The sequence below is a fragment of the Macrobrachium rosenbergii genome, chromosome 7 (assembly GCF_040412425.1).
Source record: "Macrobrachium rosenbergii isolate ZJJX-2024 chromosome 7, ASM4041242v1, whole genome shotgun sequence".
NCBI lineage: Eukaryota > Metazoa > Arthropoda > Malacostraca > Decapoda > Palaemonidae > Macrobrachium > Macrobrachium rosenbergii.
The window spans coordinates 27,777,285-27,804,132 of NC_089747.1; the positions used below are offsets into that span (position 1 = coordinate 27,777,285).

The 26,848-nt window shown below is 39.2% G+C and overlaps 1 protein-coding gene across 1 annotated transcript in view; it reads left to right on the plus strand.

The window, feature by feature from the left end:
- Positions 1-9,124, plus strand: part of LOC136840255 (protein phosphatase 1L) — a 34,327-nt gene extending 25,203 nt beyond the window's left edge. The window contains 4 exon segments of the mRNA XM_067106883.1: positions 3,036-3,591; positions 5,043-5,173; positions 6,146-6,322; positions 7,593-9,124. Of these exon segments, the coding sequence (XP_066962984.1) occupies positions 3,036-3,591; positions 5,043-5,173; positions 6,146-6,322; positions 7,593-7,784 (1,056 nt within the window). The 3' untranslated portion in view covers positions 7,785-9,124.
- Positions 9,125-26,848: the final 17,724 nt, after the last annotated feature.

Consider the following 26,848-nt stretch of genomic DNA (forward strand, 5'->3'; position numbering starts at 1 on the left):
ATATATATATATATATATATATATATACACAGTATATACACACATATACTTACATACATATATATACATACATGTACAAACATACATACATACATTCCCATCTTTCGCCGAGAAGGTTGGCTCTAATAGTGTTAGGCCCATATACATACACATACATACATACATACATACCCATCCTTCCCCCGAGAAGGTTGGCTCTAAATAGTGTTAGGCTCATATACATACATACTGTTCATACATACACACCCATCTTTTCCCGAGAAGGTTGGCTCTAAATAGTGTTGAGCTGTCGTGTTTGTAAATACCCACTCGTAAACATGTAAGAAATAAAACTCACTGAGGAAAGAAAAACCAAAAAGAAATTCCCACGACTCACTGAACCCAGAGATACAAACCAAGAAGAAGAAGACGTCCTCTGTGACGTCACCGCAGCTCATTTCTCCGAAGGTACATCCAAGGTATCCTGAAACGGTTTATATATATATATATATATATATATATATATATATATATATATATATATATATATATATATATATATATATATATATATTATATTATAAATCGAAGGTTTTGGGCGTATTATTCATCCGTAACTAAAGATAATTGGAGACTTCTTTTCTTTCTTGGGTATAAGAGAATCGTCTTTGATTTTGTATGTGTATATGTAAGTGAAAGAGAGACAGACTGACAGAGGGAGAGAAAGGGAGACGGAGACAAGAGAGAGAGAAGGGGGGGAGAGAGAAAGAGAGATGGAGACAGAGGGAGAAAGAGACAGACTGAAAGTTCATTAGTAATAATCACACCTTATCCTCCCTCTCTTGCTTCTCCTTCAAACTTGTCTTCTTCTCCTCTCAGCTGTGACGAAAAATAGTCGACTAACAACCAGGCCTTAAGAGACGGAAATTTTTTTTTTACCTGCGTATTTTGGCAGTTAAGGCCAAGATCGTCACGTATGTTACCAACCCGAATACCTCGCTGAAGCGCATTACTGTGAAACCTCCCTTTGTCGTAGATGCATACATGGTGTGTGTATGCATGCATATATATATATATATATATATATATATATATATATATATATATATTATATATATATATATATATATATTTTTATATATATATATATATATATATATATATATATATATATATATTATATATACTGTATATAAAATTTGTAATTTTATTCCTACACACACTCCTGTAATAGGCGCTTTTATTTTTACACCTCATATGTAGGTAAATGTTAAAGAAAGCTAAGGTAAAAGATTCTTAGAAATTCATCTTGTAGTTTGGAGTGCTAGTGGCATTAAAACAAAGGAAGGATTTGAAACAGTAAATGACTCTCTCTCTCTCTCTCTCTCTCTCTCTCTCTCTCTCTCTCTCGGTAAAGTAATCTATATCCAGTTATTGTTTCCCTGGCCGAGTGTTCGCAAACATTTTTCCCCCGATATCTTTAAAAAAAAAATCAAAATCTGGCACCAGGTGATCATCAGTTTATCAGTGCAGAATTGAAGTCACACCGACGGTTTATAAAGTGATGTCACGCCAGCACAAGCGAGCACACGACCTCACTCTTATCACCCGTGTTGGGAGGGCGGGGGGGGGGTGAAGAAGAGGAAAAAGAAAAAGTTTAGTAGCGACGCAAGTTTAAAAGAAGCCGTTTCTAAAGGTTCAACATCGCCCCCGTTTCAATGAACCAGGAAATGCGTTTTCTTAGATACGTTGATTCATCGGGTTTTATTCTGCCTGCGTCGATGGTTGTCTTCGTTTCAACTCGCCTTTGTTTCCTTTGTTGGCGGAGCAATAAACCGATTATACGCGTGGGTTTATCGAACGGAAAGTTACAGTAATTCGTCGCAGCGTAAACAAATACTTTGATCGAAGCCGAACAACTTCGTGTATTTCAGTTTATTTTGATTAATAACTGATTCAGTCATTGCTGATAGATTGTATCATTTCAGGTGTTGGCATTACCCTGCACGTTTTGCAAAGCATACGTATAGACATAACATCCTATTTTTGTTTGTAAATTGGTGGTGTATCGTTCATGGACGGAAGAATAGCCCAGCTGACCCTCTTGAGTGTCAAAAAACCAATGGTGATGATTACAAAGTCAATTAAGAGTGCAGACTTCATTTTTTTTAAAAATTTGTAATCCCTTGTGATACACAAGTACAATTTCAAAGCAACTGTTATTAGGGTAAATAATCCAGCTGGCATTATTTATCATACAATTGTCGATTGTTTATCTTAAATAACCGTGTGTAAGATCGTAATTAAGTTGCAGATTTATTTGTTATAAATGATAACCTTTTGTAAGATTTCAATCGGTATTAAACATACACGTTTATTTTTTTTGTTCTGTGATTATTAATGAAATCTGCACACACTACTATGCCCAAAGACAGACCAATTACTCAGAAATTGTACAAAAAATATGCAAAATCTGAGATATAAATCTGGAAAAATTTAGGCAAATGAATATCGTATCTTTAATGGTATTTTATACATCCTAATCAAGAATTATTTGTTCAGAGAAATATACATGTGCAATCAATGACCTTAGGTTTTGCAGTGCCAGTTTAAAGAAATCAATGTATTGGACAGTGTAATATTTATTATGAGTACACATGTACTTTTTATATGAATATTATAAATGATATATTTACCAGTTCATCATTGTCTTTTGGTAATATGTGCTTAATCTTTAAGGATTAAGTGTTTGTGCTGGCATAAGGCCAGCTGTAAGACGTTTTAGTATTTAAACTGTATATCTATGGAGATTTCAGACTTACTCTACTTTCAGTGTATAATTGAACCATCAAGTTATATATATTTAAGATGTCGATGGTATTTTGAAGAAAGTTAGGGCATTACAGTTTATGATTGGATTTTTTTTCTAAATTTGAGTATGATTTTAAGCTTACAGTCTTTATTTTAATATACCACTGGATGGTGACATTACTGTTGGACATTTTGATAAATTCCAAGTTTTGTATTTAAATTGGGGTTCTGTTTTCTTTTTACAGTACACAGCAGAATTCGTGAAGGAACACCTCTTCAATAATGTCATCGAGAAGATCAAACAGCTCCGGACTCTAGACCCATGTGACAAGACCAGAAGTTCAAAGATGAACGGGGCGCCAAGGAAGGCATCCCTCATTTCGGACAAACCCACAAACGGCATCAACAAGGAACTGGTCACCAAGAATGACGAGTCAGAAAAACCCAGTGGCACAAACGAAGAGGCTGTTACAAGTGAATCCTGCAAAGCAACGAACAATCCGAAGGAGGAAGTCTCGAGTGGCACTGGTGTGGAGAACATCCCATGTGAAGGGGATCCTGACCCTTCGCCAATGAAGAAAGATGACAACTATAGCAACGTCAGCCTCAAGAAGAGAAATTCTATCGTCAGTAATAGCAACTCCAACGGAAACAAGGAGAAGAGAGAAGAACCCTCTGTGGTGGATGACCTGTACATTGACATAAACAAGAATGTCAACTACACCAGACTGCTGACAGATCAGATTATCGCTATCGATAATCAGGTTGTGGAAGAGTGTAAAAGTAGAACGGATATGTCAGGTATGTCACCTTAGTCATCAGGAGTGTGTTCGTTGTTTTTTTTTTTAGGCCAGTATTTTAGGTGTGAGACAGTTTGCGTATAAATCTCTCGAATTAAATGACAAGCATGAAGTGCAGTTTAATTTTGGCTAAGAATTATGTGGAATTACGTTTAACTTTGGGATAAACTATACAGTATCTTCACTGATCATTGTATAAGGATTACATTTTTCACAACTTTCAAGTGTTCACTGTAATTCAGGAATTTTAGTATACTTACACCCTGTTAAACTCTCCTCACACAGAAATATAAAAAAATTACTTTAATTAAAGATTTTAGTATGTTCAGCATGCCAGTTTAGATAAGCTCCTTCAAGACATAAAAGCCTAGGGACATTTAGTAACATTGTAGTTTAATATTTAAAAACAAATTTGACACTTTGTGCTGAAGTGGTTTTTAATGTTTGCAAAAGTAAAAAAAATATATTTCTTGAATTAATTCCAGTTTACTAATTCTGATTAATTTTTAAATATTCTTGCATTATTTTTGTTTTGCATAATTTGGATAATTTTATATGAAGCAAACCAAAGAGTTATTAACCTGCTAAATGAGGTGTCACAGAATAGAGTGGTTCCTAAAGTGTGCAAAAAGACCCACACGTACAAACTGTTCGTTGAAGTAAAAGTTGTTTGTGCTTAATGTTTGGAACAGAAAGCAAGAGAGAGAGAGAGAGAGAGTGTGTGTGAGTGTGTATGTGAGAGAGAGAGAGAGAGAGAGGAAAAATAAAGATGTAAGTAGTAGAAGACCATTTTTCACAGGCACGAGCTTACTCTCTACAGCAGTGGGTTCTCAATCTTTTTTGAGTGATGGCACCCTAACTAATGTAATCATTACCGTAGCACCCCTTCTTCACCATCCCACCATATCGCATGAATTAACTTCTTATTTAATGAATAAAAAATTATTTTCCATACTACATTAATATATATATATATATATATATATATATATATATATATATATATATATATATATATATATATATATATATATATATATATATATATATATATATATATATATATATATATATATATATATATATATATACACACACATATACACATATACACACACATACATATGTGTGTGTGAACATATTAGAGTAGACACACTGATAATAATTATATGAAGACTTTGCAAACCCTTTTTTTTTTTTTTTTTTTTTTTTTTTTTTTTTTTTTTCCGCAAATGTTCACTGAGATGATCTAGCCAAGACAAAACTCATGACAATCTTGCGGCACCCCTAGGCACTGTCTGTGGCACCCAGTTTGAGAACCACTGCTCTACAGACTGGTAACTGGTTATTGTTTTTTGTTGTAGTACGTTTATACTCTACCTACCAGAAATTTTTACTTACAAATGCACCAGCTGCAATTATAGTAATTTATTGATAATGATTTAATTATAGGGACTACAGCTGTGATTGCACTTCTGGATGGGGAATTGCTGATCATCGGTAACGTGGGGGACTCCCGCGCCGTAATGGGAGATATGAAGGGTTCAACCATCCCCTTGTCATTTGACCATAAACCCAATCAGGTAAGATTGTTTGAGTAAAGGCTTGAGAAATGTGACAAGGAAGAGATCTTATGAAAGAGAGATATATTGATGCACTTGAATGTGCAGGGTACACACTTTTGTAGTATAAAAAAAGGAGACATATTGAGGCACCTGCTTTTATTAAGTTTTTGATTTGAACATACTTTTATAAGTTTTTAATGTAACTATGTTGTATTGAATATTTTAATTTATTGTGGTACTTTATCATGGTAATTTATTGCTTTATGTTTATTTCATTAGCAAGTTATTAGACTTTTCTTTCATTTTCCACATTTATCAAAAATTAAATTTAGCACATACTAGAGTGTCATTTGGATGCAAGCCTTATCGTTGGCTTCCACCAATCCCAGGATATGCCACACAAACTTGTTCTGGCATAACCTTACAAAACCATCCTCAGATTCCTATTCCTTAACATTTTATATATATATATATATGTGTCTCCCAGAAATGAACTAAATGTCGGATACTTTACTAAGGAATGCACATATAACATACAAGTACATAGTATTATACTTTTGTACCTCAGACAAATACAAATTATCACTACTACAGATTTCACAGGTGGAAAAGAGGTATGAACACCTCAAGTGTTAATGTTGTAGGTGTTTTGCTACAGTACAGAATTAACAAGTAGAGTTTCTGTTCCATACAATAATTCATTCATAAAGGGAATTTATCCTCTGATCTAAACAGGGTTAGTTTTGATACCTTTTGTGGTTATTGATTTCTATTTCTTTTCCAACATTAAACTGACCACAACATAACAGCCACAAGTATGGCCAAATTGTTACACAGTGTACAGTTAGGTTGTCACGTTTATCGTCAAATCTGTTTTTTGGAAAACTCATAAAGAAATGAGAGTATTAAAAGTTAAATTTTTCTCATAATAATCTCATCTATAGCACTATGGAATCCGTATGTTTAACTCTTCGTTTTTCATTTGTCCAGCTGAAGGAAAGACGAAGAATTAAGGAAGCTGGCGGATTCATCACCTTCACTGGGGTGTGGAGAGTGGCTGGCATCTTAGCAACCTCACGCGCATTTGGAGATTTTCCACTGAAGGAACCTCGTAAGCTAGTCACTGCCGAGCCTGATGTTCTTACGTTTAGTCTGCGTGACCATAAGGTGAGTTTTCCTGAAGTTGATTGGTTTTGACAATTTTTGGGATAAATTTAAATGCGTCTCTGTGGGGCGAGAAAATTGTTTGGAAAATATTTTTCTGATGCTAAGATTTGAAGAGCAAAAAGGAATAGTTTTGGATGGAAAAGGCTTGAAGAAGCTCTTTTCTTTTCTGCAGTAAGCAGTACAGAAACTCCTTGCTAATCCAGTGTGTAATGGGGGAAACCCATGATGTATGGGTTAGCCAAGGGTTTTTAGCAGTTGAATATAAGTGATGAATGTGCCTATTTAAGGACAGAGTCCCTCTTCCTAGCTGGTCCATTAGACATTTACTATGTGGAAATGGATAGTTGTGTTTCTCATTTCAGTGAGTTTTTATTGGTACCTTTCAAGTTTCTTTTTGTGTTACCTTTTGTTTTTGATAATCTTCCTGCTTTCTGGAGGGAGGATATCCCACCCTTCAGTTGAAGAGAAAGTCATTAGGTTGCCAGTACAATCGATATCCCTGTAATCAAGGTTACAGGTAATTTTGCTGCTTTTTGTCAAATATTCCAGTACTGTAGTATATACAATGCAGATCCTATATGTGCCAGAAGAAATCTTCCTCACAACCAGAAGGATTGTCTTAGCACAATGAAAACGTGATTGTTATCTAAAATTCTCATTAAAGAGCATCTGGGTCCTGATAGCAAATATCAGACACCACTCTGATAATTATTTGACGTTTAGTTTTGTTCTTTATAGTAAAATACTGGTTTATATAATGTTATAGTATAGGTGTAAAAATTCACTGTGAAGGTTTTCTTTACCATCAAATATAATAACCATACCACCGAATCAAAAACTGTAGTTCCTAGGAGCCTCCTCCATAAGTATGAGTATTTGATGTGACTGGATATTCAGGGCCGAGATTTTTAACTAACTAGATGTGTCAATAAACACTAGATCCTAGTGTAAAAAGCAGAGAGATTTACTTTTAAGACTTAAATAATAGGAAGAAGTAAATGATAATTTTCATGTTATTTGCTAGGGATTTTATTCATAGAGTTTTGAAAATATCAGAGCTCAGTCTATAGTTTTATTTCATTTGTTTTCAGAGTGATTAATTGATTAATTTCTGTGATAACAAATATAATGAGTAGATCAATAAATTCTAGATTGATACACTGGAAAAACCAGGTATCTCTAGTGAGTTAAAAATATCCTGAAGATAAATTTTTGTTCCATGAACACCCTTTTCTTCTTGTTTTATTCACTGGTTTTCCTTTTGTTTCAGGCACACTTTGTAATCCTAGCAACAGACGGGCTTTGGGACGTATTAACAAACGAAGAGGCTGTGGCGTATGTCCGCGAACACATTCACGAGCCAGATTATGGGGCCAAGTCTTTAGTTCTGCATGCATACTATAGAGGATCTCAAGACAATATAACTGTTGCTATTTTAAATATTGAAAAGTTAGGATTGTAAATTTCTTCTCAGTAGATTCTGTAGATTTGTACAGCTTTCCAAAGAGAAGCAAATATATCTCCAGTGTTGTATGCATACTCCTGACTTGACAATCTTTCCTCATTAATCAATGCTTGGTTTCTCCTAATTTTAGTTACTTTATATACAAAGCATTCTGCGGCTCAAGCATTGCCAATTTGTTCCAATAGATTTGTTGTGCTTCGTAGGAATTTGGTACTATCGCACAGTTTTTTTCAATTGTAGTGACTTACATTATTATTAGGTTATTTTAAAAGTGCATGGAAGCTAAATCACTAAATGTAGAACCGGTTGTATGGTAACGTCTTTGATAAAACACTCATTCAGTTGGTCTGATGAAAATTCATACCCATTGTTCAGGAGGGAATTCTCTAATCATTGGTAGGTCAGGGGAAATAAATTAAGAATCTGTAACACTTAGACAAGTCACAGGAAATGAAGGACATTGGCATTGTTAAATTTAGTACAAATCTATGAAATACTCTACATCTCCAGCATACTGCACATCACAAACATATAAGACTCACCAGTGATGATCTCACACGTGGCTCAAGAACCTTGCATTTCTTACCTAACTGGCCCTTGCCAAAAATATTACAGAATAATTGAAAAATAAATTAGAATAACTGACAAATTAAACTCTTCATTTCAGTAATTAAAAGATTTACAAGGACTGTTTGATGCTCATTTTTATCAAGAAAATGTCCAGAAATTGTAAAATTTGGACACTGATTTTCTCTTAGAAAAGAAGTAGAGTTCAGGAAGAAAACCTGTAACTGTCCAATTTCAATAGAAAATTGTACTCGGATTTTTGTGGAATATGGGGTATATAGAGGTATAATTTTTTTACTTTAGATAGGAATTTGAAAATGTGTAAAAAACTTGCTTTAAAGATATTAAGTCCTTCAAAATATACAGAAATTTGACTAGCATTTTGAAGATGTATAAACTTCTCTCCAAGAGAGTGTAGCAATGCCAGTTACATCTGTTAAAAGAATCTGGCAATCAGCATCTTTCTTTTTCTTCTTATTTTTTAAAATTTCACTCTCCCAGTGTCTTAATTAAGTCTGAAATTTTTAGTTATCGTTTTCGTTGTCATCATCATCATTGGTTTTTGTACATTGCTGAAAACATGTTCTATTTGGAGGTGTATTTGCTTCATATAACAATAAAGCTCTATTTATTTAATATGTAAAATACAGAGTATTCCTATTTGCTTTTAGTTCTAGTTGGATATAAAAATCCATGACATGTGATATGATACTTTTTTTTTTATTGTAGGCATTTTGTAATTAGATTAGATTATACAGTATACTATATTTTTTTTTGTTTACTTCAACCTTTTTTAGCATTGTATCATGCTATGTCATTTTTGTTACCTCCTCTCTTTCTTACGGCCATGTCACACTTCACATTCTCTGACCATTGTGCGCAATTTTGCTTGTGTGGCACATGTTTGACATCAGGTTTTCTATTTAATAATGGCCACTTGGTCTGCAAGACACCGGAGAATGTGCTCGAGTGGCACAGCTTGTAGAATGTGTTCATTGAATAATATTGACCTCGTTTACATGCAAGGATGTATGAAGTGTATGGACGATCAGACATCACTGTATATATATCATTCAGATAGGTGTGGAAATATATTTGCAATATCCACAAACCACAAAGATGTTCCTTTGGCTGCACACTTTTGAACTATAAATATTTAACTATCAGTATATAACTTGCAATTTCTTTTATCACTTACTCATTCTATGCATTGCATGTGTATGATTTTATATCTGTGATGCCATTGTTTCTGGTTGTAATCTTCAGTAATGCCAGAATGATTACTGCTCATTTCCTCGTTATCTGTTCTCACACATGCATGCTCGCAGCACTTTGAACTTGAACCCAGGGAATTCAAAACTGTATCAACAAAACAAAAGTTTAATTGTTATTGATTGTCTTCATTTGATTAATTTTCTCATCTCTAGTACATACATGATAATTAACTTTGTAGGCTTCACATTTCAAAGTTAAGTCTGTGGTTTTATGGAGATGACAATAAATTACTATCAACTTGGATATTAGTTTTTCATAAGACATTTTTGTTACCTTGGAAACACACTGGATTTTGAGAATAGCATTGATTAGAAATAAATATAGTGTAGCATTGCCTGGAAAAAGGGGAAAGAGATTACTAGACAGTTGATGAATGAGAATACTGTACAGACCCCATCGCTAACAAAGCAAACTCTTGACTCTTTTACAAAAACATATTCTCTTTGGAATCACGGCTTTAAACACTGACAAGGTAGCTGAGGAAAGTCTTAAGAGGTGAGACTGCAAAATGCTGAAATTTATGGCCAGCATACATTTAGAAGCATATACTGCAAATGAGAAATGTAATGCAAAGAGGCTGGGAAATAGTACAATATACCAAAGATCAATATGATTGGGATAAGTGGTGAGCTGATTACGAAGAGGAACATCTTGAATTTCAATGCTATTCATCAAAAAGACAATACATGTAGATCATTGCTCCTTGCATTATACAACTACAATAAAGGTCCAAGTTCAGAAAAAGTGGCCCATGACTGGTTAAAGACATTTGTGTTGCTTGCAGCCAAGATTATTATATTTATGTAAAGCAGACTGTCCAGTATGGTCCAAACCAACAGGAATTATAAGCCAACAAAATATGATTAGTTTGCACTTTCAGATTTATAATGCATAACATGGTTTATAAACAAATTTTCCATAATACGTATAAAAACAATATATACCAGTTTTGCAATTGGGCTTAGGCCTTTGGCAAGTAGGTTACAGCATTGCAGCTAAGTGTATGAAAAGCTGTCGGTGCTTTATAAGCATAATGTTCAAGACTTGACTTCCATATTTAAAAAAGATGTACTAAAGTGCATGATTATTGTAAGGATATTGTATTTAATGTACCAGAATTGTAAGCTACATGTAAATGAAGATTATTTTCTCTGGATAATGGTAGCACCCATACCCCTTTATTTGTGAAATCTTATAAAACTTCAAAGGATTCAGCATTTGGATTTCACTTGAAAATTTAGTACCTGTTACAGTTGTCTGAGAACAGGAGGTGTGACTAAGAAACAACATTGTTGGGTCATGACAATCCAAAGCTTTCTGCACAACTTCCAGCCCAGATGAGTCAATGCCAAAGGCTCAATAGCAATTGGTGCCTGATCAACTCGCATGTACGTTTATGCTAAACATGGCATCCATTCCTCTCTAACCGCTGTAAGTACCAACAACCAGACTCCCCACAGACTTGCTCGGATACTGCCCCAGCCATTCTAGATGGGTCATCACGCCCCTGTTAGTTGTTGCACCTTTGATGTCTACATTGTCACAACCTCAGATGCATTCTTTCTTGCCATCTTTGCACTTGTTTTTGAATGCACTGCCTCTGTAAGATGACCCTAGTGATCCAAGACAGAGCTCCAGGAAATGCTGGGCTTGTTGAAGGTGTCCCCACAGACATATGTAGATCATTCTGAGACAAGTATCCCTGATATGGCTCGAAGAGGGCTTCTGGTTGCTCTGTTAGTGGGAGGGTAACAAACAACTTCGACTGAAAATGGAAATAATTTCACCCTCTATTATCCTGAGAAGAAAAACTTAGTTTTTTTAAATCTACCTCGAAACAAACTCATTTTACTAAAGCAAAAACCCTCATTTTCTATTGGTTCAACTTATGGTATGGCCCTCACTTTATGTTAGTTCAGCTTGTGATATCCTGACTTTACTCTGTTAAAAAGAAATTTATAATGAAGAGAAGTAAACGCTTCTTTAAAAATAAATGTATTTATTATTATTATTATTATTATTAAGAAGGTGAACCTATTCATACACACACACACACTCACACACATTTATATATATATATATATATATATATATATATATATATATATATATATATATATATATATATATATATATATATATATATATATATAATTATATAGTATATGTATAATGAAATATATTACATGTGAATTTAGGGAATAACTGTGTGTTTAGTATATAATATCCAAGGTGCAATATACCACTGCTTTAGAAGAGTGACAGTAAGGTACATTTTAGATAAGAACAGATATAGCGTTTATAATCAGATTATCTGAAGGACAGGCATTGTTCCGCAAGACAGTGCTTAGGCCCAATAAGATATACTGTAGATGTAAGGTGTCAAAGAAACGAGCAGGTAAAAGTTACTGCTACTTTATTACAGATCCAGGCAGCTTATATAGCAGCCGACTGACGCCGGCCCGCGAGAGACAATGGAATTGACTGTGACCTGAGGTCGAAACAATAAACAATACATACAGTGAACGAAGAATTACAAATTACAATACAAAACATACAGAGCTACAATATGGATACAGTCTTGATGCCTGTGAATGAAGAAACATGTGATACACAATGTGTGACATTTGTATAAAGACGCATAAAGTAAAAATGATTAAAATGGGGACCTGGCGTTTTAGGCGTGACTAATTGAGCTTGAAGAAAATGGGGAAGTCACCAAAGAAACAAGCTCAGCGGAGACTTAATTAATGGCGCCAAACACTATCCTGGCGCCAATGTGGTGACTTTACAAATACTCCCAAGACGAGGGCGCGTCTGACTAATCCCTGTATCTGCTGGGATGCTGAAGGGTGCGGCTCCTTGAAGATAACGGAGGGGCCTCCCGCCTGTGAGAGGCTGCTGGTTAGGCGGTCCCTTCCTGGGGCGCTAAACCTGCGGGGTGAGGCGTGCTGGAGTGCGTTTGGGCGGAAGGGGTGCTGCGTCGCTGCCGGGACTCTCCGACAGGAAGGCGGGCTTTAACCGGTCTGGAAACCCAGTCGTCCTTGCCTGGGAGTGCCAGCTGGAACGCCCCTTGCTGTTCCGTTCAGCACGCCGGAAGGGTCCCCTGAGCGCTTTAGTTAGTGGTGGGCGGACGGCGTCGGCTCTGACTTGGCGGATGACAGCTGTAAGACGGTGTGGCGATGAGCCCTCTTTTCTGCAGTGATGGGGAGTGGCGTTCATCCGTCCACGAGCTCTCCCGCACCACGAGGTTCCCCATAGGTTTGTTCAGCTGCGGATGGGGTGCCATCGGCTCTGAGGGCAATCCTCAACCCGAGGAGGACCCACGGCAGCTGATGTTTCCAGTCCTCGGCGGTGCAGCAGGCCAATAACGAGGGATGACTTTGGGACCTGTGGAACCGTTCGACCAGGCCGTTGGCCGCTGGGTTGTACGCTGTGGTGGTGTGGTGCGTGGTTCCCAGCAGTTGAGCCAGGGCAGACCACAACTCGGAGAGGAAAGCGGGCCCTGTCGGTTGTGATGTGGTCCGGGACACGGCGGCTAACCCAACTGGAGAGCAGGGCCCTCGCGCACGCGCTGGCGGTGGCTTCTTGCATGGGTGTGGCCGGGCCACCTGTCAGAAGGATCTACCGTCAGGAGGTATCTGGATCCGCCCTGATGGGGAAGGAGGGCCACGACGTCGATGTGGATGTGGCGAGCGGCGCCCTGGCTGTGGAACTCGCCTACCCCCGACTGCGTGTGACGACCCACTTTACTGGTCTGGCACTGCAGGCACTGTTTTGCCCAGGCTGTGGCGTCGATTTTGCACCCGTGCAGGCCGAACTTTTTGAAAGCAGTTTGGCCGTGGTCCTGCCGGAGGGGTGAGAGGCCGTGGATTATGGTGTTCGAATACCTGGCGGCGGCGTGAGGCTGGAACCAAAGGGCGGGGCTGGCCTGTGCTGATGTCACAGAGCAGGCTGGGGCCTTCCCAAAAGGGTCACGTCCGCCACTTGAGGGATGTGATGGTGTGCGGTATGCTGGGGTTTCTGGGTCAGCGGCCTGTTCTCTGGCAAGGTCCTGGTAATCTACACCAAGCTGCACTGCGTTCAACTCGACTCTGGAGAGGCGTCTGCTCACGGATTTTTCTTGCGGGAGGTACCTGACGGAACAGGTAAATTCGGCTATGGCTGAGAGGTGGCGCTGCTGTCTGGAAGACCATGCGTCCCCTGCTTCGTGAAGGCGTGAACCAGTGGCTGGTGGTCTGTGAAGATTGTGAAGGCGTCCCCTCCAGGAGGAACTTGAAGTGCCGAACTGCGCGGTACATCGCGCCAGAGTTCCCCCTGTCGAAGGTGCTGTAGCGGGTCTCTGCGGGACTGGAACTTCTTGCTGAAGAAGGCAATGGGCTGGGGCGCCGTTGATGATTTGCTCCAGAACAGCACCGCAGGCGACATTACTGGCGTCTGTCGTCAGCTGGAGGGGAGCCTTGGGATCTGGTGTTGCCAAGGCGGTTGCCTTAGTGAGGCGGCCCGTCCAGGGAAAAGGCCTGCTGCTGGCTGGGTCCCCAAGACAGGGACTTGGTTGACCTTTTAGGACTTCCGTCAGAGGCCGTGGTGTGTCGATCCCGGGGATGAACCGCCTGTAGAAGTTTACCATCCCAAAGGAACTCCTGGACGACCTTGATGGAGTGGGTGTCGGGAACTTGGCTATGGCTGCCACTTTCGATGTAAGAGGGCGGACGCCTGTCGGAGACACCTCGTGACCCAGGAATTCTGCTTTCTGGACGCCAGATGGTACACTTGTCGAAACGGACACTTAGAGGCCGTTTTCTTGGAGCGCTGGAGGACTGCTTTGATGTGTCTCTGGTGTTCGCTGTGAGACTTGGAAAATATGAGAATGTCGTCGACGATGTAAACAGACGCTGGAATTTTAGGTCCCCAGGATGCTGTCCATGAGCAACCTGGAAGGTGGCCCGGCGTTCCTCAGCCCGAAGGTGGAGAAGGCGAACACATAGGACCCGAAGGGCGTGATGATGGCTGTCTTTGGTATGTCATCTGGCGCAACAGGTACCTGGAAAATAAGATTTAAGAAGGTCCAATTTAGTGAATATTTTGGCCCCGTGAAAGGAGGCCGTGAGGTCTTGCATGTTGGGTAGAGGGTAGTGGTCGGGCTCTGTTGCAATGTTGAGCCGCCTGTAGTCGCCGCCCAGGGTCTCCAGGAGCCGTCCGGTTTCTGCACCATGTGGAGGGGGAGGCCCATGGACTGGAGGCTCCTGCAGATGCCCATCTGTTCCATCTCCCAGCGACGCTTTTTTCGCCTCCTGAAGGCGCTGAGGGGGGGAAGCCTGCGGAACTTCATGTGTCGGGGGCCCTTTAGTCACTGTATGGTGGTATATGCCGTGCTTGGCTGGGGGCCCCGGGGACTTAACGGCTCGGGCTTAAATACCTCAGGGAACTCCGACAGTAGGTGTGCATACTGGTGGGGGCGACGGCGCTGATGGTGGGTCTGGGTCCCGCAAACGGGAGAGACCGGCAGGAGTCGGTGTCGAGGAGGCGCTGGCGCCCACGTCGACTAGCAGGCCGAAGTGCACCAGAAAATCGGCCCCAGGGTGGTGGGGCCTACGTCCACGCGACGATGAAGTCCCAGGAGTAACTCTGGCCAAGGATGGAGATCGACAGGAGCCTGGTGCCGTAGGAGAGGATGGGGTTCCGTTGGCAGCCGTCAGGAAGAGCGGCCGGGTCTGGTGTCTGGTTGCGGTCCTCTGGATGCTGGGAAGACCGATTTAAAGGCTCCTGTGTCGACCAGCATCATCCTGCCGGAGACGGTGTCGCGGACGAAACCTACTGTTTTTGAGGCCCTGGGTTTCTTCCCGGCTGCCATGGCGGCCTGTCCTGCTGGCACCGCCACCCGCTTTTTGAACGGGTGAACGAAAGCAGGGCGGCAGGCAGTTTCAGGCGTCCTTTCCGAACCACTTGTGTAGCGACAGAAGCCCGGGGACCTCCATCTGCTGTGGTTCGGTGGACGCCTGTTGGCGATGGTGTTGACGGGCTGCTCTCACGCCCTCTTCAGGCTGGATGGAGCTGACCGGCTGTGTGGCCGGTTTTAGCCGCTGTGAAGCCTTGAACGGAGTCTGTGAGGTGTTAACCGTCTCTATGAGGTCCTCGACAGGCATGGTGTAGGGGTGAGCGATCTGGTTGCGTACCTCGGGAGGAGTTGGCGAAGGTAGATTTCCGTGCTAAGCTTATCTCCTGCCGCTTCTTTGTGCCACCCAAGTCTGGTAGTGACAGGAGATCTACGACCATGCCCCAAACGCCTCTTGAATTGGAGGTCGTAGCGTGGGTTTATGGCAAAGGTCGATAGCACGCAGGCGGCCCGCTCGGGCGATGGGCAGGAGCAAGCTTCGAGGAGGAACTTTTTGTGGTGCTGTATGTGAGGGTGTGTGTTTGGGTACTTGCGAGATGAGTTTTCTGTACACGTCCTCCGGAAGAGGCGTTGAGCACTGTGTCGGCCTGTAGGATTTCGTCCGTCAGGTCCGCGATTCTGAAGTGGCTCTCCACCCTGCGCAGCCACATCGATGGGTTCCCTGCGAAACGGGCAGCTTTACGGTGAGGGCGGCCGCGATTGTGTTGCCCGGCCGTCGTGTGTTGGGCTGGTGTGGAGTTGCGAGGCCTCGGATGCGGGGCGGGCACGGTGATGGGAGGTAGGTAAACCTCTGAGTCCGCGGGGTCCGCGTTTAACTGCATGAAGGAGGATATCCGGCGTCCATGCTCGCTCCTTTGACCCCTTACTGGAGTGGGGGTACTGCGCGTCAGTCACGCACTTTATGCGCCGTGTGGTTCGCTAGTGACGCTGGTGGGGTACGCCGGCGATAGTCAGCACGCTCAAACGCTGGTTACAGCGCTTGTTTAGGCCGCTAAGAGCGTTTTTGGAGAAATCCTGGAGCCAAGACTAAGCGCCGTGGTCCGCTAATGGCTCCGGATACTCCGTCACCACTGTAAGTGTCAAAGAAACGAGCAGGTAAAAGTTATTGCTACTTTATTACAGATCCAGGCAGCTTATAAGCACCGACTGACGCCGGCCCGCGAGAGACAATGGAATTGACTGTGACCTGAGGTCGAAACAATAAACAATAATATACAGAACGAGTACAAATTACAATACAAAACATACAGAGCTACAATATGGCTACAGTCTTGATGCCTGTGAATGAAGAAACATGTGATACACAATGTGTGACATTTGTATAAATACGCATAAAGTAAAAATGATTAAAAATGCGTGACCTGGCACGTTTTAGGCGTGACTAATTGAGCTTGAAGAAAATGGGAAGTCACCAACTTGAAAACAAGCTCAGCGGAGACTTAATTAATGGCGCCGCCGAAACACTATCCTGGCGCCGATGTGGTGACTTTACAGGCCTAGATACCAATATTTTTTCAATTTATTTATTACCTAATTCTTTTAGTTCTTGAACATATGTTCTGTAATTCAATTCGTGGAAAAGTTCGGGAAACCTCGTGTTATTATGAATATATATCAAATGTGGGGACCATATCTCGGGGCTGCCTTAAGCTTACAGAAGTCCTAATTTGAACATGAGAACAAGCACGGTACCTGAAAAGCACGAGACAGTTTTATATTTCGATGATATAATTTTCCCTTGTATGCAAAGTTGTTGCTGTTGAAGCTAGTGGGCGGCTTAAGTCTAAAGCACCTTGTGATGCCAAAAAATTAATAACGAAAGCGCCACGGGAACTCAAAACTAAGATTCTGTATGACATGGTACAGAGACCCTGGCATAACTCAGAGCTTAAAAACAGTTATCAAACTTCTTTTACCTCTTTAGCCTGGTAGGGTCAAAACCACAATATCTGGAGATGAAAGGAGACTACAAGAAAGTAGGGAACGGTTGCAGAGTAGGGAGACAGGGGTAAGCGTGAGAAATCCTAACCTTTCCTAGAATGACGTGCCTTGACCTAACCATACCTTACCTTCCTAACCTAACACAGGGCAGAAACGTGCCCTTAAGACATGCCGTGGGGCTGACTGGCCCTGTAACACAGAAACATCCGAGTTCCCTGTTATCTGCATACTACCCGAAAGTAGGCCTACTAATTCATGTCTACAAGGTCTTCGCGACTGCAAACTTTGCTGTGGGGATGATTCTATTAAAAAAAAATTATATATTTTTTTTTTTTGGACAGATATCATTGTGGAAATATTTCCGTTCTATATCTTGGAATGAAAGAGCTTAGCAAGACGTTTATAGACGTATAGAGACCCTCATAATGTACAGAAAAACTGGCTCATACAGCAGACAGCCTTTTTTATTATTAAAAATGTTCATTCTGGCACCTGAATGCCAACTACTGTTTCCACATATTTTCCTTTCATTATTCTTTTTCTTCATCAAACACCTATTTTCCACAAAACCTCTCTCTCTCTCTGGTATCGCAAAATAACCATATTTGCACATATGCCAGGTATACCATGTATCATATCAAGAAGTACTTCAACTGAACATGTGTTATACTTAAAACATGTAACGAAAACATTGTAACTCTGATGTAAACGGAGATCGCTGTGTGGGATCGCCGCGCCAAAAGCATGGCCAACAACATATGTACACATATCCTTCTTTCTGTAATAAATATAAGTCTGCTATAATCATCCAGGCTCTTATTCCAACAAAAACTTATTTCTACACACCAGTAACAGAATAACTGAAGACAGGCTCTCCTTTCAGTGTTAATTCAGATCACGTACAGTGAATGACGTCAACTTACAGACAAAATTCTCTACTTTGCTGGAAGGCTAAAACAAACAGAAATGACAAACCGCTGTGAAAAAAAAGTCTCTTCATGTTTTGCTTCAGTTTACCACATGGTAGATATGCACATCAGATTCACACAAACAGATTACTGTAGTCTTCATGAATGGCCTTGATCAAAACCGTATCTTGCCTCAAATAGTCTTCTTGCAAGATGTGCTATAAACTGATCAAACGTTATATTATACACACACACACATGTATATATATATATATATATATATATATATATATATATATATATATATATATATATATATATGTGTGTGTGTGTGTGTGTGTGTGTGTGTGTTGTGTGTGTGTGTGTGTGTGTGTGGGTTGATAACAATTTAAACACAAAATTATAATTTATGCTGCCACGAAACCAAGGGAGTCCAGTTTGTAAACAAAAGGGAATTTAATTGAGACTTACCTCAGAATTTCCTGGAAGGCAAATTAAATGTGGGAGGTCGCCACGTGGGAATTCAGAATTCTTTTACCAATTTACAGGGATTTATTTACAGCAACTTACCAAATCAACATTTAGACACAATACAACATAATCACTGAGGGGCGAATTCAGAATAGGACACAGTAATAATAATGAAATGAATTGGCAACAAGCAAGTGGATAAAAAATGGGGCCAATCTGCAATAATCAGTTCAATGATAGTAATCACATTCCCAGTCTGCCCAAAGGATTACGTGAAATAGTAATGCAAATGATGGCGTTCCAGGATGGCGGAATACTTCAAAAGAACAGTTGGCCACAACAGAAACTGTCTCTGAACTACGACCAGGAATTATTTGAATTTGGATGGCTCTAATCTTGGTATGGAGCGCGATTCGTACACAAAATCCTCCTGAAAGAGAGGTTCTGAGTTATCCCTATTCTTAACTATTGGAAATGGAATCTTTCCTACAGAAGATTGCCCAATACACGTTCTTAAATACAACACATAACGTAGCCTAGAAGATGCTTTTGCAATCGACTCCACGAAAACAATCAGGGAATTAGAGCCAGATGCGTGGGCCTTAACAGTGAACACTTGAGTTCATTCACAAAAGATGCATGAACACAAGTTATAGCAACTTAAATAGCCCTAATTGCACTGGTGGAGGATAATTGATGGGTATTCAGTAATCTTTACTGAATTCAAAGGTATTCAGTAGTGGTGGCAGGGTATACAGGGATTCAGTGTTATTCTGGGACAAGGGAGGGTTACGTTTTGGATTAGAGAGGTTAAAAGTTGAAAAGAAATGGAAATTAAGTGATTTTTGGGTACAAGGTTTATCCAGGGCTGGCTATTTGACTACTCGCAAACGCAATCAACCTTTATGACCATTGTTGGCGTAACAATCAGTTTGGCTGTCCACTCGATGATGGTCACACCAGCAGAGCAGAGAAATACAGCCCTGCAGACGAGAGAGACTGACAAGAGAGTGGCTTCCGATTTCCCAACATGGCCGTGGGGGTATCTAAAACTTCGCTCAACGCCTCCTGCAAGGAGAGCCATGTGTGATGCAAATCACAGAGAAAAAGGGACCTTAGGACAGCTGGGCTTACAGAATAAAAATCATACCGTCCCCTCTAAGTTACCTTCGCCCATTGGGCTTCCTGAACACTGTTTGCTACCCCATCTCAGGCGATGGGGGGAGACGGGGATTTGGGTATTGTTCCAGCATCGCTGATCTTTATTGGGGGAAGGGAGGTTTACTAACAGCAGTGAACTGGTTCAAACAAACGCGGTTTCCTGAGACTGCCCGATTCACAGACAGAGGGAATAACAGATTAATTGAGAACTTGATTGCTGGAATTAATATACTAGAGGGAAGGATGTTTATTGATGACAAATATATATATATATATATATATATATATATATATATATATATATATATATATATATATATATATATATATATATATATATATATATATATATATACAGTATTCAGTCGCCATTGCTGGGCACTACTTTTATGGTCTGAGTTACTAACTGACAGATCTAGGAAAAAAACGCTAAAAATAATAGAGAGAGCAAGATCATAGGAAAAAAGGCAAAAGATTAATGGGATAAACCAAACAGATAATCCATCCAAGTCACAGAAGATTAACCTTAGTGAGAGAGAGAGAGAGATGGCACACCCACTTAGTGGAAAATAGATACTTAATGCAGATTGGGCTTATTAAGTTAGAGAGTGGAGAGTCGCATAACACGATCGTGAAACACCAAGATTATCTCATTACGTGTTTGTCCGTATACTTACCAGTACTCCATTAACCAGAAAACAAACTTTGATATTGCTTTTAGCCATACCTCTCTCTCTCTCTCTCTCTCTCTCTCTCTCTCTCTCTCTCTCTCTCTCTCTCTCTCTCTCTCTATGTATGTATGTATGTATGTTATGGTAAATTGGTAATTCAAGTCAGTTCGTTTGTGGCTCGTGAGGTTAAGTCATCACAGATGCTTTTGGAAGTTTTGAATCGCCGAACGATAGTAGCAATCAGTAGTCAATACATACGAGACTGATTTCTTTCCCGACATCTAAAAACTTCTGAGTGTAACTTTTGTGTTACTTTGCTGTTGGGGTCAGATCATAAAAACAAAAGCGTCTTCATTTGGTGAACAGCGAAGGACAAAAGAAACAATGAATAGAGGACTGTGCTGGCAGAATTTTTTTCTTGTCTGTTGGATCAAATACAGATTATTTGCATATGAGTAAGAGGGCACAATAGAGAGGAAAAAAAATCAATAAATTACTGCAGAGGTGATTTTTTTTTATTCCTTGTTCTGCTAAAAAATATGTGTGGGTATTAAGTGCCTGTATATTGAGATATGAAAGTGGTGTGTAATGAGATATCTTTGATCTTAAGGGAAAATAGCAAAAAACTACTACTACTACTACTACTACTACTACTACTACTACTACTACTACTACTACTACTACTGCTGCTGCTACTGCTGCTACTACTACTATTATTATTATATTATTATTATTCCACCAGATGAAGCGCTTAATACTGGTTCTCGGATATGTCAAAAATATACATTTCATGTGCATCAAAATGCCTCTAAAATTGATAAAAAACAAAAATTTTCCAGGGAGGGCTCACAGCACTCCCCCTGACCCCCCAACCGTGGGGGCTCCATGCTCTCGCTTTGTTCATCTTCCACAAAAGTGTCCCCCTCCCCTTACTAAATTCCTGGCTACGCCTTGTATATAGACATATATGTTTTCGTAATTGTTATCTTCAGTTTACCTTATAAAATTATTTACCTTCCTCATTTTTATTTAGCCATCCTTTCTCTATAAGAACATTATGTAAATTACTTTGCTTATACTTGTAATTTTTCACTGAGCTGTTCCTTATTTACACACACACGCGCACTCACACACACACACACCCATTGAAGAAGACACACAACAAAAACATATATATATATATATTATAATAAATATATATCATAATATTATATATATATATGCTCATATAATGATAAGCATATATCTGATAAGTGTGTGTGTGTGTGAAATATGAATACATATACATACATATATATATATATATATATAATGGGCAAATAGTATATATAAAACAAATACTAATATATATATAACACATATAAGTATATATATATATATATTATCTATATAAGGACAATATTATCCGATGGAAAGTAAAACAACAGAGCGGTGCAATGCCTTATGCCTACTAGCCCTTTTCTAGTAGACTGATAGAAATATAAAAATAAGTTTACAAAGAAAGCTTGTATAAATGGCAGATGGGGATTATGTACCTAAAATCCAACATAACTGAAGAGTTAAACGGAACTACCTGGATGGCCAGGAACGGACTTTGCTCACTAAACTTCTTAAAAAATGAAGAAATGTCAAAATATTGAATAAAAAAACAAAACAAAACATTGTCTATTTTCCGTTTTTATAACATTGCTCTGATTTTTGTTCATTTAAAAGGGGGTGTTCTGGGGCTCAAATTTTTTTGGGTGACTGTGATGTATGTCTATATATAAAATGAATAACAATATATATATATATATATATATATATATTATATATAATGCTGTATATTATATACACATATATATACTACTTAATTTGTAGTCATTGTATACTGGAAGCATTAAAAACGTTTATGCATGGGGTCCCTATTATTATTTACACATTTTGCTCTTTATATTCATGCTCCCTCTCGAAAGCGTTTTTCTTTCTTGTTTTGTCTGCAAGTACCGAAGTCTTTATAAAGTTCTAAGAAAGTCCAAAGATTTTTAAATAGGTGTTGACTATCAAAAAGCCCTAGAAAGAAGACCTATTCAAAGTATCTAATTAGTGAAAGGGAAGAAATTCTCAAAAGTGCTTACGGTGGAGAGCGGTCAAGACATCATAGAATGACTGACTTATCCTATTGGACGTTGAATGGCTCATGGCCTAGGCTCCAGCGTTTGGCCAGTCCTAAATTTTATATTCCTATTTCGTAAAGGTGAGTGTTACGACATTTTTGTAATTTTAATTTTAAACATTAACTCAAAATGTTTTTACCATTTGAAACTGGTTTTTCTACACTTTTAGGCCATTGATACTGGCGCTGCATTTGTTTGTTGTCGGCCAAATGGAATGTCCCTTCGCCGTGTTTATACACCTGTGGGTTTCACCCCATACGTTAACAAGTTATTACACTTGCCAGACGGGATATGAACCGTTCCAAACAGACGTACCTGTGCTCCGTCTTGTGAGGAAACTTCTTGTTGGATGAACTTCAGGGGTTAGTTACATTCGGGAGACAAAAATTGAAGGTAAGTCCGTAATTAGCAAAAAAAAAAAGTGAAAAAAAAAAAGTTATTTGAACCCGCCACCACGGAGCCACTACTTAGATCTACCCAGTTGACAAGTGTAAGGTTAATAAAATGAATAGCCTAATAATGGGAAGGAAAAAAGGTTCCAGGAAATAAAGAAAGGTCTAAAAAAAAATGAGAAATATTTCATAAGTAGCCTAGGCTGTAGCAGAAACATTTTTTTTGCAACAGTAAAGAAAGTAGTAGTATAGATATCAATGATTCACATGAAATTATATATATATATATATATATATATATATATATATATAGCTATATATATATGATATTCTATATTATATATTATATATATATATATAATATATATATATGTATATATATATATATATATATAATATATAAATATATATTTATATATATATGTGATATATTTATATATATATATATATATATATATATATATATATATATATATATATATATATATATATATATATATATACACACATATAGAGATGAGAGAGAGAGAGAGAGAGAGAGAAATAGAGAGAATATATTGAACAGCTCTACATGGGGTATTACCTTGGAAATTGACTTTCTGGATAGTATTTTGGTTGCTTGTCAAGAATTTACCATTATTTTTTAGCAGTTGACTGTAATTAACTTCAGAACCGATATGTTAATGTGTACTGGCCATCCCAGAATGCTATCATGCATGTGCAGTATTATAGGGGAACTTTCGGTAAAATGGAGTTTTCATGTATATTTATGGGAGCCCCCCAGCTAAGTAACACAGCCTACTAGGTTAGGTTAGGTTAGGGTACATTAGGTTAGTATAGTTCTTTTTATAATAGGTTTCCTTAGCCACTCCCCTCTTGAACACATGGCTTGCTAAAGACTTGCCCATGCACGGAACCATTCCATAACAGCAACATGACAGTTCGGTTTTTCTCCCAACGATTTTCCCCACCCAAAACCCTGAGTTTCCAAAGGGTCCCCAACAATGTTGGCTAGAGATATGAGGTTAATAATACTGTCATTGACTGACAATAAACAAGACCACCTCCTTCATCAGCAACACTAAAAGAATAGGAAAAATCAATTTCCAAGGTAATAGTCCTTGTGGAACTGTTCTATAGTTTTACCAATATATATTTTTATAAATATTTACGCTGTTCGCCCTCGAACATTTAGGGATAGAAATATCAGCCTGACTGAGACAGGGAAATTGCTTTGTCCCAATGATAGGTAGCATTTAGGCATTTAACCCCTATAGGCTGGAAAAAGTTTGAAACAAAATATGTTAGGGGCATTAGGGACCTAAGCCTCAGAGAGTTTACGCTCAATGACCCCTAGTTATGGTGGCTCTAAGCTTTATTCTATGCATTCGACGATGCCTTTGTCAAGGTCGGATTGCCGGGCGGTATAAGTCCTCTGGAAGAACGGGCGGCAGGTCGGGTCAGTGAGAGAGATTCCAGCGGTCACTGAACCAGGGTGACGCCATACATGCGTTCGAACGATATTCTTTATTCTTTATTACTTTCTCCCTACGCTCATCTTAATTAGTGAATTGGGAAGACTGCCAGAATACGACTCCTGAGGTCCCCTCGTTTGCGCAGCGAATCGACGTTCACGGTAAGTCCGATTCTTGTTGAAGCTTCGCCGATTGACTAGTTCTTTTCTGTATTTCACATTTTTCTTTTGTTTTCTTCCTTCAGCCACCACTTAGGGTATATGTGTTTACAAAGTCTAGATTAAGTCAAATTATTTTATTGTTAGCTTCAACCCCATTATTCCAGTAAAATACCTAGGATTTAGGGTAAGCAAAATCAGGTTAAATCTCGATGCTTTTTTGTATGCCTGCGTCCGAATGTTTGGGAGAACCGCTATGCGTTAAAATCAAATTCATCTCAAATATTCTTGTTAAGGTTAATAACCCTTAACTGGCGACCTTGGCTAATTAACGTCTGTCTTTGAGGTTAACTTTGGCTTCAAGTGACAGGTTACGTGTAATCTTGGTTTGCAGGGCTGTAAAATTACGTAAATTGAATAATACATGATCAACCAAGACCCTTCACACGTAACATTGGCGATCTTGCGTAGAATCTAAAGTACATTTTAGAGAAAGAATCTGGAGAAAAGGAAATTAAAATTACATTAATTCCAAAAAAAATAAAAGTCAGATATCGAACTCCATTTCATTCTTCCAAACAAGGAACGAGGCATAATAATAAGCAGTAAAGAGAATAGTTATAATAACAAGTGTAGCGAGAATTAGCGTAGGTAGGAAGGGTGTGAAACAGAGTGAGACATAATTTATAACGTTGGAAGATGAATGGCATTTTACCGTGTTCGGACCGTGAGAGAAGTCGTTCAAGTAACGAATCTTAAGGCCGGAAAAAAGCGGAGCCTGTTTCATGTACACAAAGTAATTTAGAAATCGCGTCGGCAATTCCGATCGTTATTGTTTGCATATAGCGGGAATCATTCAAAACCGTGTCAGTGAAGTGGCGAACGAACGGAAGTAGTAATTGTATCATAAAATACATTTTCAGTAAAGTAAATTTAATCCGTTCCAAATCACGCAAATCTATTCCATTGTTTGCCGAGGATGTTTCACGGCGAGAACGATAACAAAAGACACAAAGTTGTTTGGTAATTTAGTTTTCCATCCGTAACGTAAAAACGCTATGCATGATTGGTATATTTAAAGTAAAATCTGGATACCTGCATTTGTTTCGTTGTTTTGAATTTGTTTGCAAAAGAAAATACCCGCCATTTTGATTCCTCATTGTTTTGAAATTGGTCGAACTGTTTGTGAGAGAACGGCCATTTTGGGGTTTCTTTCTTCAAGCGAGGTTGTCTTTGAAACTTAGGCCTAACGGGATTTTCCGCCATCTTAAGACCTTGTTATTGTCATTCTCTGTTGTGACCACTTGCTCCCAGCCCTTTTTTTTTGCTACTCTCTCTTCCGTAGTATCAGACTTCTGTGAAAAAAAAAAAAAAAAAAAAACAAAAGATAATTTAGGCAGGGAAAGATAGGCCTTAGTTAGGAGTAATAACAAGTTCCTATACGAATACCTACTATAAAATCATATAAAGAAAATTTAAAATTTTTACGATAAACTTTTGTGACGTCGCTCCCGGAAAATTAAGATAATAAAGTAATCCCTAAAGGAAGCCAAGACGACGTGATCTATATCATTTTATTAAGATCCATGCCATTGTGCATGTATAAAATCTTTGTTTACATGTTCTCAAGCAGCAAGAAATTCGCTGATTGAAAATCTCTCTCTCTCTCTCTCTCTCTCTCTCTCTCTCTCTCTCTCTCTCTCTCTCTCTCTCTCTCTCGTCATTCAAGTAAGCATTCCTAACCTAAGTGTACGTGACCCTCTTCAAAGAAAGAACGGCCGACACTAGGCTAATTAATTCGAATACTTAAACCAATTAAAAAGAAAACACCTCTGTCCCACAATAGATGAGGACAAGTTAAGAGTAATTACAATACAGTGATAAACTGTCGGTCACGAGTGAGGCCTGCTATCCAGACCGAAGCAAACAGTAGTTTTCACCCTCTGAAAAAAAGAAGGGGCCAGGGGCCGGTACTGGGGACCAGCCACTC